This window comes from Equus przewalskii, chromosome 5 (genome assembly GCF_037783145.1).
Source record: "Equus przewalskii isolate Varuska chromosome 5, EquPr2, whole genome shotgun sequence".
Taxonomy (NCBI): Eukaryota; Metazoa; Chordata; class Mammalia; order Perissodactyla; family Equidae; genus Equus; species Equus przewalskii.
In genome coordinates, this window is record NC_091835.1 from 26,665,826 (window position 1) to 26,684,833 (window position 19,008).

At 40.7% G+C, this 19,008-nt stretch overlaps 1 protein-coding gene across 11 annotated transcripts in view; it reads left to right on the top strand.

Moving 5' to 3' along the window:
* SEPTIN2 (septin 2) overlaps positions 1 to 19,008 on the top strand; it is a 35,434-nt gene that overhangs the window by 3,594 nt on the left and 12,832 nt on the right. For all 11 annotated transcript variants that reach the window (XM_070620271.1, XM_070620270.1, XM_070620272.1 and 8 more), the window contains 6 exons: positions 5,520 to 5,549; positions 6,997 to 7,117; positions 16,191 to 16,277; positions 17,080 to 17,203; positions 18,200 to 18,334; positions 18,519 to 18,636. In XM_070620271.1, coding sequence (XP_070476372.1) covers positions 5,541 to 5,549; positions 6,997 to 7,117; positions 16,191 to 16,277; positions 17,080 to 17,203; positions 18,200 to 18,334; positions 18,519 to 18,636 — 594 coding nt within the window. In that variant the 5' untranslated portion in view covers positions 5,520 to 5,540. The remainder of the gene's footprint in view (positions 1 to 5,519; positions 5,550 to 6,996; positions 7,118 to 16,190; positions 16,278 to 17,079; positions 17,204 to 18,199; positions 18,335 to 18,518; positions 18,637 to 19,008) is intronic.

A 19,008-nucleotide genomic window follows, 5' to 3' on the forward strand; every position in this document is an offset into this window, starting at 1 on the left:
ATGTAAATACAAGAATAACATGTCAGTGAATGGTAGTTATGGGTAGTTCTCTAATATAAATGCCACCAGCCAAACAAGTTTATATTGCCAAGAATCCAGTTTATCTGTCTATTCTTCATCTGTTTTTGCTTTGGAAAAAGTTGGTTTCTCCTATGTGAATTGGGCTGGGAGTATTGCTCTGTGGAAGAAGGAAGCCATGGGTCCAGGAGAAACACCTTTTAAACAAATTTTGGCATCTAGAGTGAGCACAACCTGAAAGAATAAAATTTTCATTTGACCACATTTCTGAGGTAGGGGATCCAATTGGGCTGCATCTGAGGGTTAAATTAGTCACAGCGCTTGGCTGTCTGTGTTTCTGGATCAAGGCTTTCTCGCTGAAAACCAGGCACTTCAGAAGTTCATTCCTCTTTGAACTTCCGTTTTACAACACTCAGTAAACTTAAGTTGTTAGAAAATCATAGTGGATCTGAGTTATATTTCAGAAAAAAACTGAATGTGAGAGAAATAGGATGTGGCGAGAAACTTGGTAAAATTTATGAAAAGTTGCAATAAATGTCTTTGAAGAATTCACAGCCTGTTCCATTAATAGTGTTACTCCGTTTTCCCGTACGTGTGCGTCAAGATAGATCTTAAGTGGGAGGAAATGGACAGGAGGAGTGAAAGGCCCCCGTTTCTTCCATGGAACGCCCTCAGTCCTGAAGAGTGTAAGGGGTGAGCACTCTCAGGGTGCTCGAGTTGAAGGTGGTCCTGCTGCAAATGAACAACAGAAAGACAGTTAGAGAAGTAGGAATTCTGATTGCATAGTTCATTGTACGAAAGAACGCTTGTTAATTTTCCTTACAAAAATGGCTTGTCATTTTTAAGAGTCCTTATTTTTAGAAATGTTACCTAGCATTTACACTCAGGGACAGGGACAGGCTGAAGGGATATCTGAAACAGTGTTGGCATTGAGTTGATAATTACTGAAGCTGGATGATGGGTGGTACATGCAGGTTTTGTTCTGCTTTTGTATATGTTCAGAATTTTTCATGTTTTAAAATAATTACAGCAGTAGTGGGCATTCCTGCCTAATTAGTGATTGTAATTTAAATAGATTTAGCATTCCATTGTTTAGAGACACTTATCATTGGTTTTTGGAAATACCCTGAATTATATTTAAGCAGTTTCCTTACTTAGGGTTTTTAGTAGAGTTGGTTGCCGAATTTTATGTGGATCCTCAGCATCTATTTGTGACAGTTTTCTCCTTTAATGTGTTGTAACGTCTTGTATCGATAGATGGTTTTGGTACATTACTGGAATCTAATTGCTGGCAAACATTTCATTGAGAATTTTTGCATTTAAATATTCATGAGTGAGAACGACCTACAGTTAGCTAGTTTGCTTTCTTTCCTAGGTCTCCATCTGGGTTTGTTATTAAAGTTGTGCAGTCTTCATAGAATACATTAGGGTGCTTTCCCCTTTTCTGTAGTAGCTTAAGAGATGCTGGTGTTGCCTCTTCCGGGTTGGGTGGAATTCGGCTCTAATTCTGTCCAGTAGTGGTCCCTTTTTCATTGGTAGATCTTTATTCAGCTGTTCAGTGGTATTCTAGTCAGGTTTTCCAGTTCTTGGTTCCATTTTGAGAATTTACAGTATTTAGGAAATCATCCATTTCTTCCAGATTTTCAAGTTTGTGGCCCTCTTGATACATGTAGTTTCCTGTGTCTGTGATTATACCTTCTTTTCTATGTTTGCTCTTTTTTCCTGAATGGGTCTTGTGAGGAATTTGTTTCGAAGAACCAGCTTTTGAATTTATTTATCCTTCTATTGAGTTATTTTCTTCAGTTCTTAACCTCGTGGGAACCGGATTTCCTTCAGTGTTCTTTAGTAATGAAAATATGTAAAACCCAAATTCTCATCTGAGTCTATGAAACCTTCACTGTGCCACACAGATTTTTCTTTTGTCTCCATTCCATTGCTTTCTAGATAACTTGTGGTTTTCTTTTGTTAACCTCCTTGATCCAAGGGTTATGCTGGAATTGTTTTTTATCTTTTTCCCCGTAGTTTTAACAGATTATGACTTGAGAACAGCAACTGTAAAAAATCTCTTTTAAATTTTGTGTAAATTTTCTTTACAACAGTTATATGATAGGGGTTTTGAGGGCAGGGTGAGCAAGATTGTCCCTGAGCTAACGTATGTTGCCAATCTTCCTCTTTTGGCTTGAGGAAGATTGTCACTGAGCTGGCATCTGTGCCAGTCTTCCTCTACTTTGTATGTGGTACACTGCCACAGCATGGCTTGGTGAGCAGTGTGTAGATCCACACCCTGGATCCAAACCCGTGACCCAGGCTGACAAAGCAGAGTTCATGGTGAACTTAACCACTGCACTACCAGGTCAGCCCCTGATAAATTTTAAATTTTCTTTACTTTTCTTTATTGTATTGACTCAGGATTCTCTCTATCTATTCAAAGTTATTGGTTGTATTACTCAGTCCTTCTCTACTCTTGTTCATATTGTGTTTACTGAATGTGTCCATTTCTGAGAGACGCTATTAAAGTCTCCCACTTGAATTGTGCTTTTGTCAAGTTCACCTTGTATTTTTCCTAATCTTTGCTTTATATATTTGTCTGCTGTAATTATTTGTATATGCAGGCTTATGAATGTTACATCTTGGTTGTAAATTGTGCCCTGATCACACTTTTACCTTAAATCCCACCTTAGCAGATACTAGTATGTCTTGCCTACTCTCTCTGTGTTTGCGCTAGCCTGGTATCTCTTAGCCTGTACTTTTGTTCTCAACATTTCTTTTGTTAATTTTTTTTTTTTTTTGAGGAAGATTAGCCCTGAGCTAACATCTGCTGCCAATCTTCCTCTTTTTGCCAGGAAAGACAGGCCCTGAGCTAACATCTGTGCCCATCTTCCTCTAGTTTATATGTGGGACGCCAACCACAGCATGGCTTGCCAAGTGGTGTTGTGTCTGACCCCGGCGAACCCCGGGGCACCAAAACAGAACATGTGCACTTAACTGCTGCGCCACTGGCTGGCCCCTCTTTTGTTACTTTTATTTCTTCCGTATAGCATATGGCTGGTTTTGTGGTGGGTGTTTTCACCCGGTCTGTCTCCTCTTTTAAGGAGACAGTTCATTTCACATTTAGACTAATGACTGATATTCTTGAATTTTATGTATTTGGTCTTGCTTTATAATTATTGTTGATTTTATTTTTTTCTTCTCATTTCTTTTCCGTAATTCTGGTTTGATCAAGTTGCTATGCCATATTTTTCTCTTAATTTGAAAGTTCCACTGTAATTTTTTCTTTATGGGTTACCTTTCTTATTCTTTCATAATAAGAGACTTAATCTCTTCATAATTTGAAAACAAAATGTTAGCTCCTTCTTCTGCCAGGACCATCTATATTGCATCTGACCCCTCACCGTTCCCTCTAGAAACTTTTACTTCTCTCCTCTCACTCCTGCCCCCAACTGATAGTTTTTGCTGAAATAGTTTAATATTTTTAATTCTAGACTGTTAATAGAATTTTCCTAGCATGTTCCTTCTCAAGAGATCTTAATTCTCTCCTGGGTTACACAGTCCCAGATAGTTGGTTAATGTACAGACTCTGGTCTTTTTTCTTCTGTTAGTATTATTTTCTTTCCCTCTCTGTCTCTCTTTTCCACTTACAGGAACTCTTATTGTTAACAAGGTCAGCGGCCGGCCCCGTAGCCAAGTGGTCAAGTTCGTGTACTCTGCTTCAGCGGCACAGGGTTTCGCCAGTTCGGATCCTGGGTGTGGACATGGCATCGTTTGTCAGACCATGCTGAGGCGGTGTCCCACATAACACAACCAGAGGCAGTCACAACTAGAATATACAACTATGTCCTGGGGGGCTTTGGGAGGAAGGGGAAGAAGAAAAAAAAAGATTGGCAACAGATGTTAGCTCAGGTGCCAGTCGTTTTAAAAAAAACAAGGTGGGTTGCCTAGATTTTTCCTCCATAGCTATCTTTTACTCTTGATTTCCTTCTCTGTATTTTTGCCTTGTGCATTGAGATTTCTTATATTTGGTCTTCCAAGTCACATTTCAAGTCTCAGCTGTGACCTTCTGTTTGATTCAGCTACCAGTGTTTGGGTTTGACTATCATGGGTCCAGAAAGTTTTGTTTTAAATAATGTACTTCCATCTTCATCATGGTGATACTATTTTTTTGGTTCAAATTATTGCCTTCCTCCTCTTGTAGCTTGCCTGCTCACCTCTTCGTGGAGGCATGGAAAGGAGGGCACACTCACGTGGGAGCCAGGACCTGTTCTCTTAGCTCTTCCAGGATCCACTATACTCCTTCAGAATTTGTCTCCTTGCCTAGCATTCTACTTTTCTTTAAGCTTGCCTTAATCCCACTACCGAGGCTTAAAGCATTCCAGATGGTCCAGATCCAGCGTTACCTGCCTCCTTAGTCAGGAGTCCTCACTTGGAGCTCTAGGCGTCACCCAATACTCCCCCTTCCCACCCTTAGTAAGGGTCTGTCAGAGCAAGAAGCAGTTCACACACTGCACGGAAGTATTAATCTTGCCTTCCTCTTCCTCTCCTCCACTCATTCCTGCCCGACAGATGACAGTAGGGCTTCCACTGGGCCACTAAAAAGGAGAACCAACTGTAATCTTTCTTGTATGGCATGATACCATAGAGTTAAAGGCTTACGAATCCTACTGCTATCTTAACCTTGGTTAACCAAGCCATCCATGGGGGTGGGGGGGCCTCATTTCTTCAGGGGTGCTTGGGAACATTTCCATTCAGAAGGGAAACTTAGAATGTGCGGTATTCAGGAGTGTTAGGATTTGGGGGAAATGGGGAGGTAAGAAAGTGAAAGAAACTTCCTAATAAGTTTCCAGGCTCCAGTGGGAATCCAATTTGACTGCATGCATATCTCGTTGACGTCGTTAACAAAGGTTAGCCAGCAGACTCCGAGTTTCCCAGAGTTTCAAGGCTTCTAAAATTTGTGTTAAAATTCCAAATATCTCTAGAACTATCTTCTCAAACACTCAGGTGCCTTCAGTCCATTTTCCTTTACTTACAAATGTAGCTCATATTTCTGTGTGGTCCCCAGTGTCAAAAATCTAGTTCTCAGGAGCTCAGGGAGTCTCCAGCAGATTGCAAACAGTGCTTCCTTGTTGAAAGGTTTCAGAGACAAAGGAAATTACATAATTCCAGAGGTCATGGAAATTTGTCTTCTTCTCCCCTTGTGTCCCTAGTGCCTAGCATATAATCAGTACTAAAAACTGTTTGAATATTGTTGAAAATACAGAATGTATATATATACACACATACGTTTATATGGTTGTTTTCATCAACCTAATTCTTCATATCTAATTTATCTTTGTGATGAACGGATCATTTCATCATTTCTGGGGAAGCATTTGATGTAATTAAGAAGCTAAGTGAAACAGAAGCTGTTGATGCCTTGCGTGTCAGTCTTTTTACGTGTCGACTCATGCTAAATTAAATATGTGTGTGTATGCATATATGGATATTTGTGTGGTTTTTTTTGACAGATTGACGAAACTTCACTGAAGATGTCTAAGGTAAGAGATTCACACACTTCATGTATCTACAGTATAAGGAGAAAAACTGCTTTGTTTTCAAACTGTTTATAGTCAATATTTATATGATTGATTATTTTTAATACAGCTGATGTATTTGATTTGTTAAGACGGCATTCTAGTTTAATTGTCATCCTAAAAGCTTTGAGCATTAGTTTTTCAGATTTTCAGTTTCTTGTTTCTAAATACATCAGTAACAACCCGTTTAATCTCCTTAGATCATTCCCAGCAGACCAACCAAATAATAATGTAAAATTCTAATAATTTATCATGATGAGATTGATGGGGCTCTTAAACTTGATAAATTGACTTATATCAGCTCTTGCAAATTAGCCCACAGCCCTGGAAGAAATTAGTTCTAAGAGATGCACTAAGAAAGGCAGAATTTGTGGTTAAAATGCAAGATTATCATTTTCTTTGCCTTTTATTTTTGAGTCTTTGGGTATTCCTTACTATCTGATGCATTATCATACCAGTTTTTATTTTTTATACAAGTATTAGTGTAGAACACCTCACTTGCAAAAAAGAAAATAAAAATTAGCCATAATTCCAATGCCCAGAAATTTTGTAAACATTTTTTACACCTGTGTGTACATGGGAACACACATTTACAAAATGTAATCCTAAAGGAAATACTATTTTATATCTTGCCTTTTGCAATTAATAAGTCAATTGATGTATCTTTTTTAGTTTTCGCCCATTTTTAATATGTCATTGCCTAGATTCTCCAGTTTTTACTATACTTGCTTTACCACATCTCCATCTGTCATTCCTCGTATCGGGTATCCATCTGTCAGGAAATATTGACACTTGAGCGTCATCAGCTCTGATCTCTTTCTCATCATTCTCAGGTTTCTCTTTCTTGGTCTTTGAAGCTGGGTACTCAACAAGCCATCCCTGAGTTGCCTGCCTCCCCCTTGGTGAGGCTCCTTTCCATAGAGCTAGGAACATAACAAGAGACATGACTTTTTCCTGGATGCTTTTCACAGATGCACCACATCTTATTTCCTGGAAGTATTTACTTTTCGAAGCTGTTCTTTAGCTAAGTTTGTTGAATGAGACCACTGTGAGTTGTGGCATTACTTTGTAAATCTGGCTGATTTTCCTGTAACTGTAGACAGTTTCTCAAGTCAAAGTTTGAAATTGTACTAAGGTGAATTAAACATATACCTTCTTTTATGTATTGCTTAATTGCTTAACAGAAATGTAGTTTTAGGTCAGCATATTGGCATGGAATAATACTGGATTGGTTTTTCTTCTTTTTAATAAATGTTCTTAAGTGAACACCATCACTTTGGAAGTGTTAATTTATGTGTATGTATTTTTTTATTTGTGAGAACTAACGATAGCTATATTTGTCACAGGTTTGGTTATATCTTAAAAGCAACTAATGTTTTATTTGCTCTTTTTTTGTAAAATCTTATTTTAGCAACAACCAGCTCAGTTTATAAATCCAGAAACTCCTGGCTATGTTGGATTTGCAAATCTTCCCAATCAAGTTCACCGAAAATCAGTGAAAAAAGGTTTTGAGTTCACACTAATGGTGGTCGGTAAGCAATTAATTTATACCTTCAAGCTTATTAGATCTGTGGATGTCTCCCCTTCCCAACCTGTGGAGTAAAATAATGTGACCTGTAAAGTCAAAGAAAAAATTCCTTTGTGGGCAGAATCAAATAACTTGGGAATTTGAAAAAAAAATCTTTAGAAAGTTTTACTGAACAGTAAAATTAAAATTTTCCTGTCGTGTCCTTATTATACGTAGTGAAAGTTTTTACTCGTTTTGGCAGCCAGCCCCCAGGATGGCCCCCAGTGGTCCTTGTCTTCTGGTATCCATGATGCTTTCTAGTTCCCTCCCACAATGCACAGGGCTTCCCTGTGTAGGAGATTGGAGAAGTGAAGGTGTGTGACTTCTGGACTGGGTCAGGAGAGATATTGCGGCTTGTGCCTTGCCTTCTCTTGACTCAGTCACTCTAGAGGAAGCTAGCCACCATGTTGGGAGGGCACTTAAGCAGCCTCAGACAGAAGTCCCACTAGGCAAGGAACTAAGGCCTGCAAGTAGCCATGTAAGTGACCCATCTCAGAAACAGCCCCTGGCCGCATTTAAGCCTGCTGGTGACTCCCATCCTGGCTGATATTGACTATTACTGCATGAGAGACTGCCAAGCCATAACCACCCACCTTAGACACTCCCAAATTCCTGATTCAAAAAAATCCGTGAGATAATAAACATGCGTTGTTGGTTTAGGCCCCGGAGTTTTACAGTAATTTGTTACACAGTAATAGATAACTGATACACTTATTTTTAACTAGAAAATTACCTTACATTTTATTTCATTCTTGATAACTGTAAAATTCTCCCAAAAATGATGAGGTCGTGTAATGGTGGTCATGCATGAGTAGGACAAGTGATTGTTTCCCAGGGTAAATAGTTCGTAAATCTGAAATGAAAGAAATTGTTTGAATCTTGGTCCAGAAAAGTGAATGGTGACGTGTTTTAGGAGCACAATTACATGATAATGATCATAACGCAAATTCAGGGTCCTGCTAGAAAAGAGAAATCCAGTGCAATCTGTCTGTCAAACAGTCTTTAATATTTTAGAGGATTCAAAAACCAGCACTAATTTCTACTTCTGGCCATGATAGAATAACTCGGGGGTTGGCGAACTCTATAAGGGGCCAGATAGTGAATATATAAGGCTTTGTGAGCCATATACTTTTTGGTACAGCTATTCTCTCTCCTGTTCTAGGAGGAAACGGCCGTAGACAATATGCCAACAGATGGCCATAGCTGTGTTGTAAGAAAGCTTTATTTACAAGGTAGTGAGCTAGAGTTGACCTGAGGACTATAGTTTGCCGACCCCTGAAATAACTGATACCAGACTAGTCCTCCTGACATGAATAGCTAGAAGACTGGTCAAAATAGATAAAACAGCTCTTTTAAGACATTGAACAACAGGCAATGCAGGACTTTGATCCTTGAGAGAAGGAAAACGAATTACATGAGCTGTAAAGGCATTCCGGCTTTCTTCTATTTACCTGCCCCAGGGAGGGGTGAATTAGTCAGAGCACAGCAGTCTCAGAGCTGAAGGATGAGATCACAATTCAGGGAAGCTGAGGGAGCGGGAGCCTGAGGTCGCAAGGCAGAGTGCCAAAAAAAGAGAAAGGACTCCAGAAATCTGCGTTGGCGTTCCCTTTGATACCGTGGCCGACCTGAACTGCATATGGGCAGGGTGAGATTTCATGAGGCTGGGCCACTATTAACCACCAGGAGATTGAGCAGAACTGGAGCCTGCACAGAGTTGGACAGCCAGAATGGGGTCAGAGCTGTTGGAATTCCAGCCCCCAGAGGAGTCGTCTTGTTGAACACCCAAGGCATTCATTCAGTTGAAACTCCAGAAACTCCTTGCTTAGGAGTAAGGCTAAACTAGACGTAAAGGCTGTTCTAAACCCTCCCTAACAAAGCTTGTAAACAAGCTTAAAAGGATCAAGCTGATTTACAAATAAAGGAGGTACTTACCAGGACAACACCCCACTTGGAAGTCAAAATCCAGGCAATTACAGTGTAGCATTCACAGTATGTAGCATCCAATAAAAACTTACTGGAGGGGCCATCCCTGTTGCTGAGTGGTTAAGTTCTCACAATCCGCTTGGGCAGCCCAGGGTTTCGCTGGTTCGGATCCTGGGCTTGGACATGGCACAGCTCATCAGGTCACGCTGAGGCAGCATCCCACATACCACAACTAGAAGGACCTGCAACTAGAATATACAACTATGTACTAGGGGGCTTTGGGGAGAACAAGAAGGAGGTAAAAAAAGGATTGGCAATAGATGCTAGCTCAGAGCCAATCTTAAAAAATAAAGTATAGCATGTGCAAAGAAGCAAAGAAAAAAAAGTGAGGCACATAACCAGGAGAGAAATCAAGCAATAGAAATAGATCCAGAAATGACAGAGATGATAGAATTGGCAAACAAGAACTTTAACTATTTCAAATATGCTCCTTTACTTAAAGGAAAACATGAATATAATGAGGTAAGTAGAAGATAACAAAAAGGAACCAAATGGAACTTTTAGAGATTAAAAAAATATATATGTCTGAGATGAAAATTTTTCTGATGGGCCTAATAGCAGATCATACACTGCAGAAGAAAAAGGCCAATAGAAAGCTTCCAAACCAAAACACCAAGCAGAATAAATAGAAGGAAAAGCACACCAGGGCACGTAATAAGCAGATCTGTGAAAAGCAGTGATAAGCAGGAAAATCTTAAAGTAACTAGGGAAAAAAACCCAGGGAAAACACATTATAATACAGAGGATGAGAGATAAGAAAGACCACTGTCTTCTCATCGGGAATACCGTAAGCCATGTGGAATGACACTTGAATACTGAAAGAATAAAACCATCAGCCTAGAATTCTGTTTTCATCAAAAATAAGCTTTAAAAATGAAAGTTTAAAAAAAACGTTGAAATAAAGACATTTTCAGGTAAATAAGCTGAGAGAATTTATCGCTATCCCTACACCATAAGAAAGATTAAATGAGGTTCACCCTCAGGTTGACAGAAGGGAGAGCACTAGAAATGGCAAATGTGTTGGTAAATATAAAAGACTTTTCTTGCCTTTTAATTTCTTTCGAAGATGATTGACTTTAAAACAAACAACAGCACATAACATGTAAGAATGAGATGAACACGCAAGAAGGCATAAAGCACAGGAGGTGACTAGAAGCATGCTGTTGAGACATCTTGGGTTCTGGTGAAGAGATAGAGTGTTATTGAAAGGAAGACTGCACAGTTAACGGTACCTGTGGCAAACTCCAGAGTGCTTGCTGGAAGAATAAAACAGCTTTCCCTAAACGCCAATAGCTTCCATAAATTAGAATATAAAAAGTGTTCAATCCAAAAGAAAGCAGGAAAAGGAAAGAGAATAGATGAGACAAATAGAAAAAGGGTAGCAGAATGGCAGGCTTGACCCCAGCCGTCTCAGTGATTATATTCCCTGAACATGTGCAAGGCAACTTGGTAAAAGCAAAAGGCAGAGGTGATCAGACTGAATGACCTTTTGTATACAAGAAAAACACTTCCAGCGTAGAAACACGGATAGGTTAAAAGTAAAAGAAGGGGAAATTACTACACAAGCCCCAGTCCTGAGAAGGCTGAAGTGGCTGTGTTAAATCAGACAACGTAGACGTTAGGTCTACTGGCCAGACATTCCAGAGATGAGGAAGTGTGCATCATGGTGATAAGCGATCCATTCAAAACGATGTGCGCACCTAATGCCAGAGCTCCGTGATACATGATGCAAAACCCAATAGGCGAAAGAGGAATCTGTAATAACAGGAGTTTTAAATGCTCCTCACTGTAATTTATGAAACAAGTAGAGAATCGGCAATGTTATAGAACATTTAAGTAATGCTACCAAACAAGACGACCCAGTTGACATTCAGAGCACTATGCTGAACAACTGCAGAATCTACATTCTTTTCAAGTGCACATGGAACATTCACCAAAGATACCCTGCATAATGAAAGTCTTTTGTTAGGTCAGCATTACCCTGTTACAAATAACAGAAGTAAAGACTAATTCCTCATGAGCATAGACACAGCACCTTGGTAAAGTTTTATCAAGTCCAGCAATATATAAAAATTTAATACAGTTAGTTCTGCTATAATGCAATATATGTGTGTCCCTAAAAATTCACCATGCTATGCAAAATCATGCCGTTAAAATCACGGGCTTGTGGAGAGCAGGGGCATGACACTCAGCCTTCCTCAGTGACATGTTAGGAAGAAAGAGAGGGACATGATGCAAATGGTCTCAGTTGTACACATGTTAAATGGTTAAGAATCATATTACTACACCAGATAAGTCACTATGCCTTGAACAATGTCTGATGTTGGTGAAAGTGGGCTTCAGGTTGGTTGCATCTTGTGCGTTACCGTGAAGTTGTGGAAGGAGGGTTATCTGAAGATGGATGGAAAGTTTGAGACTAGAGGTGAGCGGGTGTGGCTTAGCATCCCCATAGCTGAGGTGCCTGGTAGCTGAGGTGTGTGCATTGGGAGTATTCTTTCATGGCTTGATTCTGCTGGGTAGTTTTCTCTGTTCACATAATTTCTCACCAGTGAAATCACACGTAAGCAAATTCGAAATTTGTATTATGCTGAAATTATTTCCTAATATATCACTTGTGTTGGAACAAATTCCTTCTTTCAAAGCAAGTGTTAGAGCAGAACTGACTATACATCCTAAACGAATGGAGTTTATAGCAAGAATGCATGGTTGAGCATTGGAAAATCAATCAGAGTAGTTCTAAAGGGGAAATTCATGCTGTCGTGTAAAAAATGCATTTGTAAACATTCAAAACCCATTAAAGATTAAGATTGTTGATCTAATTATAAACGTATAAAAAGTCTAGAATAAAATGGGCAAGAAAGAAAAATTAAGAAAACAGTCCTGTTTACACTTGCATCAGAAAGAAGAAAATACCCAGGAATTAATTAACCAAGTCTTCCAAGTAGGTCAAAGACCTCTACTGTGAAAACTAAGACGACACTGATAAAAGAAACTGAAAACAAGTAAATGGGAAGATAGACTGTGCTCATGGATTGGAAGAATTAATACTGTTAAAATGTCTGTACTGCCCAGAACAATCTACAGATTCAGTGCAATCCCTGTGAAAATGCCAGTGACTTTTCACACAACTACAACAGATCATCCTAAAATTTGTATGGAACCACGGAAGACCTCCCATACAACCATTCTGTTTCTCACTTTCAGTACACTATTCAGTAAATTACATGAGATAGTGAACACTTTATTATAACACAGACTGTGTTAGATGGTTTTGCCCACCTGTAGGCTAGTTAAGTGTTCTGAGCACATGTAAGGTGGGCGGGGCTGACTAGGATGTTTGGGAGGTGAGGTGTATTAAGTGCATTTTTAACTTAATGCTGTTTTCAACTTGTGATGTGTTTATCAGGACATAACTCCATCGTTAAGTCGAGGAAGATCTGTATGCTGAGCAAAAGCAGCCAGACACAAAAGAGGGCTTGCTGGATGAGCCCATGTATATGAAGTTCTAGAATAATCCAGTCCAGTGCCAGAAAGCAGATGATGTGTTCATGCTCTGGGGGCTGGAGAGGGTAGAGGTGACTGTAAGGTGTGCAGAGGGCCTCTGTGGTGGGGACGTACTCTGGATCTTGAGTGGAGTTTGTTTATCTGAGTGTATGCTTTTGTCAAAACTAATCTGACTACTGTTTAAATGAGTGCACTTAACTGTATTTTTAACTGAGGTGTATGTAAATGATACCTGGGTAAATTTGATTCAAAAGAAAGGTAGTTAGGGGATTAAGGGTCAGATGGGTAGTGAAGAGCAGAGTGAGAAAGTTAACCACAAGAACCCTCAACTTTTAAATTGTAGCTATTAGCAGCTCAGGAAAAATGGTGTATCAGGAAAAACCCCACGCACCTAACACTAAGTCAGAGAATTAAAGAGGAAAGGCGTGGTTTTTTAAGTTGTGGCAGACTTCTAAAGAAACAAAAAAATTCACAAAATGATAGATCATATGCAAATGAAAGATTACAAATGTTTGGGCAGCAATCTGCAAGGAATTTTTTTTTTTTTTTTTTAAGATTTTATTTTTCCTTTTTCTCCCCAGAGCCCCCCCAGTACATAGTTGCATATTTTTAGTTGTGGGTCCTTCTAGTTGTTGCATGTGGGATGCCGCCTCAGCATGGCCTGATGAGTGGTGCCATGTCCGGGCCCAGCATCCGAACCGGTGAAACCCTGGGCTGCCGAAGCGGAACACGTGAACTTAACTGCTCGGCCGCAGGGCCGGCCCCTGCAAGGAATTTTAAAATCACAGATAAGTTGTTTAAAAAAGGAAGCTGGGGGCGGGTCATCAGTGAGAGAACACAGCGACCTGCTGCTGAAGAGTCTAGTCAAATGGCAAGTAGTTGGTGGTGGCTCGTTGCGAGTTACTAGCCTCCCACGATTATGTGAGGCGGTGGATCAACTCATAAGAACAGCAAGATAAAAAATGTAAAGCTTATTGCCAAATATGTTACCTGGTAGAAAGTCAGTAGGGTGGTTAGTGTGACCAAATTTGCAAGAAGTTTACAGTAAACACTCAGAGCTTTAGAACTAAGCCAAGAAAATGAAAACTGGCCTTAAAGCAAAAATGTGCTAGGGTAATTGTATGTTCATGAGTGGTGAGAAGGCACACGTGTTAGGGGTGTTCCTCCCTAAGGGCACGTAGGCCTGGGATGGTGGCAGCTCTGAACTGCCTGGGGCCTGTGTGAGCACCCTTCTGTGAAATCACGCCTTCTCCTGTGACCCTCAGCTCCATCCTGCCATCGCACAGGACAGGAGCTGTTTAAATGGGCAAAAAGCTGACGACTTAGAATACTGCTCTTTAGGGGCTTCCACAAGGGCCTTTGTTTCATATTGTTTGAGAAAACAGTTTCTGTCTTAAGTGTTGGTTAAAATTGAAAAGTAAATGTGAAGAAAAACTCCCCAGGTGAGAAAGCTGTTTTTTATTTTGTAGCGTTCCTGGCTTGGCCTAAGTTGTGTGGTTTAATTTTTCTAGCCTAGGTTTTCAAAACTAAAACTTCAGTTAGATTAAAGTCCAGAGCTTCTGTGCCGGGTTGCCAGATGGGATTCCAGAATGGTGTAAAATGAAGCTCCACTTTTTCTTACCCCGCTCCTGTTCTTCAGATTGTGGCGCCACCGTGTGTCTCATAGTGTGTATTTCTTTCTAATTGGTGAAAACGAGCCATTTTGTAAACTCGGAGCGTACCTCCCATCCCAGTCAGTCTTTGCTAGCGCTGCTTTTCAAGGATAACTAAAGTAATTGATTGCTAACCCTGATATATTTTGTGTCGAATTTTTTTGATGGTGATGGATTTACACTGATCCACATGTCTTCTTGCTTGTCTTCTTTCCCCCATTTAAAGGCAGCCATTTGAGAAACTCCTAGCCAGGATAGGAAGGTCAGTGAGCGGAGCACAGCAAAGCTCAGTGCTCTCCGAGTTTCAGCCCAAGAGTAGCATCATGTTCTGACTTAATGAGTATATTACTTGTAGATTACTCAAAAGCTATTCCAAGTGAAATAATCACTTATACCCTTAAAATTAAGATTTATAACTTAGAATCAGCTATTTGGATCTTAACTGCTTTTTTAAAAAAAAAAAAAGAAGCTGTCTCCACTCAGACACACCTTTGTTCAACTGTCTTCTGTACCCCAGTTGCTGTTCAGCCTTATCATCCACAGCTGTCACCACTCAGTCAGTGATAGAATGACTTTGTTTGTCGTTCTCCCACTGGACTGCAAAGCTCCACAGGAGCAAGGACTTGTCTGTCCGGTTCTCATGTGTCCCAGCACCTCGGCCTGTGCCAGGCACGGGGAGAAGACTTGGCACATATTGGTAAGCTCCCCTTGAAGTGTATAAAATATGCAAAGGGGCATTGCAGACAGCTTAACAGGATAACTTGATGGGACCATGTGTGTTCAGTCACATTTTTATGCCCTTATATTTGGACGTGTTCAACACATAATTCTAGTTTTGTCCTTTCAGTGTTCCTTTTTTCATCTGTGAAAACTGCAATCTAGTTAAACTGCACTCCTAACTTTCTATGTCTAAACATTTTGCGATCACTCCTTCATTCTTGATTTTCCCAAGAATAATGATTTTTAAACGTGTACTCCTTCCACATGCTGTGCAGGGCTTAGCAGAGGGAGGTTCAAGCCAAGATGTCCAAGGGACAGTTGGGCACCAAGTTCAGAGGCACTTCTCCATGCACAATTAAGCCTTAGCCCATAACCTACAATGAAAGGATGGAGTCTGTTCATGCTTCCTTCGAATATACAATTTAATTTTTGGTGTTTCGCATCTTCTTTGAAATTAAATTTCAGATATTCAGAATACATCGTTATGGTAGTTGAAGAAGGATTAACTCATTAGGTGCTTGAATGAATACGTGTTGCCCGAATTGGTGATGTTACTCTCAACAAAGTGAGCAGGGAAGTTCCCTCACATAAGGCAGTTGCCAGTGTTGGGACAGGAGGGTGATTGTAAAACAGGAGAAGGGAAGGGCTGACCAGCTCCTGCCTTGTTGATGGGGAGATGGCAGAGCGGTCATCTACAAGGGAGTCTTGTGTGTCTGTCTGTTTCCTCTTCCCATAGCTTGGGAAGCCAGAGTGTTCTTGACATTATTGGATAGATGTGTTCAGTTTTCTGAAAATGTGATAAGTTTAACAATTAACAAAACTCATAACTGAAAACCTACTTTGCATTCCATTTATCAAAAAAGAAAGACCCACCTCTAAAGTCTGTTCCACACATTTGTGAAGAGGTAACAGCATGTTTCTGATCCTACAACATACAAATTCGGGAGTCCCACGGTCCTGGACTCTGATCGAGGTGCTCTGACCAGAGTGAGTTACTGACTTTTGAGCACTCATTTCCCCTCAATGAAATGGGGAGTCCTCCCAAATACCTAGTCCTACAGAGGATAGAGAATGATGTTTGTGAGGAACTTAGCCCAGTGCCAGACTTCCCATAAACACTGACGGGTTAACCATGTCATTCGGGTGATGTCACAACAGTGTTTTCATTTTCGTTTAAAGGTGAATCGGGTCTTGGAAAGTCGACTCTCATCAACAGCCTGTTCCTGACCGATCTCTACCCAGAAAGGATCATCCCCGGAGCCGCAGGTACAGGGTCCTGTGCTGTCGTCAGTGCAGCTCTGCAGGAAGGCTGCTAAAGAGCCTCATCGGCATCTCATGCCTTAGCCTTGTGCTTGCTTTCCTTTTGTTCAGCTTTAAACACCAGGAACACGTCATGTAGATAGGGAAAGGTGTGCTGCACCTCACGTCCTTGGGCTTTGTTTGTAGACTGACTGCGTATCCGTGGGTCCATCCTCTGTGAGTTTCTTTTCTTTGTCTGTCAAGTATAATAAATAGCTTTGCCTGTGTTGTACATCTAATGGGAGGATCAAGGGAAAATGCTTTCCCTCCTGGAAACAGCTATGGAAATAGAAGATGACTGTGAGGCCAGACGTTGTCAGGCTGCGTCTGCTGTCTGAGCCGTCCAGTGCAGGACACCGCATCCGTGAGTGCTTGTTACGAGAGTGGATTAAGCACACAAAGTCAGAGCCTAGGGCTTGGGCCACCGCCACAGGGACATAGAGCCCTTTCACAAATATTTTTAATTCAGTTTTTAAGGGAATTTGTGAAGTGTTTTCTTTGTCCCAGGAACAGAAATTGTAATTTTCAATATTGGCATTTTTAACCTTCCTAAGCAGCCCTTTAATCTTAGCTTTGATGTTTTCCTTACTGATTCTGGGATCTTTTTTACACAATCCTCATGTTACCTTCTGAAAATCTTCCTCAAAGAGAGGTAGTAAACTTCCAATTATTTGTTTAATAATCAGAAAGTAACAACTAATTTCTCCTCTTTGCAAACTCGCTCAATTTTAAGATACATTCTCTTACTAAGTTTGGGGTTTTTTTCTAGAGAAAATTGAAAGAACTGTCCAAATTGAGGCTTCGACTGTTGAGATTGAAGAGCGAGGGGTCAAGCTGCGCCTGACAGTGGTGGACACGCCCGGCTACGGTGACGCCATCAACTGTAGGGATTGGTACGCAGCCCGCAGGGAGGGGCGCAGAGCCCCAAAGTGCTGAGGGCTGTGCGCTTGGTTACATTTGTTCTGATGCATTTAAATTTATAGTGTTGATGATTATTGGGTTTGGGGTAGTTGTATATGATAAAACAATGAGACCATTTGAAGCACGTTAATTAGATTTTAAATGAGGAAATTCGCAGAGAATGAGTATTTTTTCTCGAAGAGCATTCGGATGAGATCTGAGATCGCGAAGCCAGCTGTCCATCAAATGCTGGTATAAATGAAGCACCTTGATCTTGAACTGTGGCCAGTGCACAAGATATCGTCTTCCTCCTTTCCACATGCAAGGAAATGGTCGCTCAAGACTTAGTGCTGTAAATGACTGCTCATTGGCCTCATTTGCACAAATAAGGAAAGCAGGAAGTAGAAGCTAAGAGCAATCTGTCCCTGTACTGTGCAGAGAAGACCACTTTCATTGTGCCAGCTCTCCTGATTCTAATCCTCATAAGCATAAAGCACCATCTTTCCAGCACAAGATGAGAAAGGGAAAGAGAAGGAAGGGGAAAGATCTTTCCTTCATCTTTCTGCTTCCTCAGGAATATCTCCCTTCTGTAGATCATTCTTAGCATCATGTGGATGTGCTGTATTATTTCACGTCTTAATACACCTGTTCTTCTACCCGCCCTCCACTCCTCTGACCCTCTTCACAGCCACACGCCTGGAAAGAATTGGCATCCCTCTGTCTTTGCAAAGTCGTCTCAAGCTCTTTGTAACTTACTCCATTCAGGCTTTTGACCCCCAATGCTTAGGGAAAATTATGCTTGGCAAAGTTTCCAAAACCTAGTCTTGCCAAACCTAGGAGTCAGTTTTCCAGTCCCATCTCACATAGGAATTATCAGATTATTTTTGGTATGGAGGAAGGGACAGAAAAACTTGTTTTGTCTTTGAAGTTAGGGACTGCCTGCGTTTTGTGTCTCATAATTATTAATTAATATTTTTTTTTTCTCTCAGTTTTAAGACGATTATCTCCTACATTGATGAACAGTTTGAACGGTACCTGCATGACGAAAGTGGTTTGAACCGACGGCACATCATTGACAACAGAGTGCACTGTTGCTTCTACTTTATTTCTCCCTTTGGACACGGGTAAGGACTTGCTCGCCTGGGACACCCAATGCGTCAATCAGAATTTCATCTTTACTATATGGGTTTACAGCTTTCCCCCAAACTGCATATTTTCGTATAAGAATTGAGATACTTTTGAGAGAAAATTTCGTGTGATTTCCCTATTCTGTCCCTAAATAGCTAACACTTCTCAAATTATTTTTAGCCTTAAGCCCTTAGATGTGGCATTTATGAAGGCGATACACAATAAGGTGAATATCGTCCCTGTCATTGCAAAAGCCGACACCCTTACTCTGAAGGAACGGGAGCGCTTGAAGAAAAGGGTGAGTGTGGGGTTGGCCAGGTGTTTTTTGCTCAGGATGGCTGAGAGCCAGGTACCTGGGAAAGGGGACAGAAGGAAGCGTGCCTACAGTGTGGAGGGCAGTGCGGGGAGTGTGGCAGTGGTTTTTAAGGAACACCTAATACTTACTTGTGATTTTTAAATATTTTGCCTTCACAAAGGTGTCAAATTATTGCTATGCTTTATAGTTCACCTTAGATGGAAATATCCTCAATGAGTAGAAGGTGGCTAAATGCAAAGAGACTGGTGTGTTAGGGAAATGATGTGAACATCTCCGGGACTTCAGTTCTGTTATTTTATCTTCCAACCATCCACTGAGGGATGTGTTCTGACTCCAGTAGTCTGGTACTGTGAC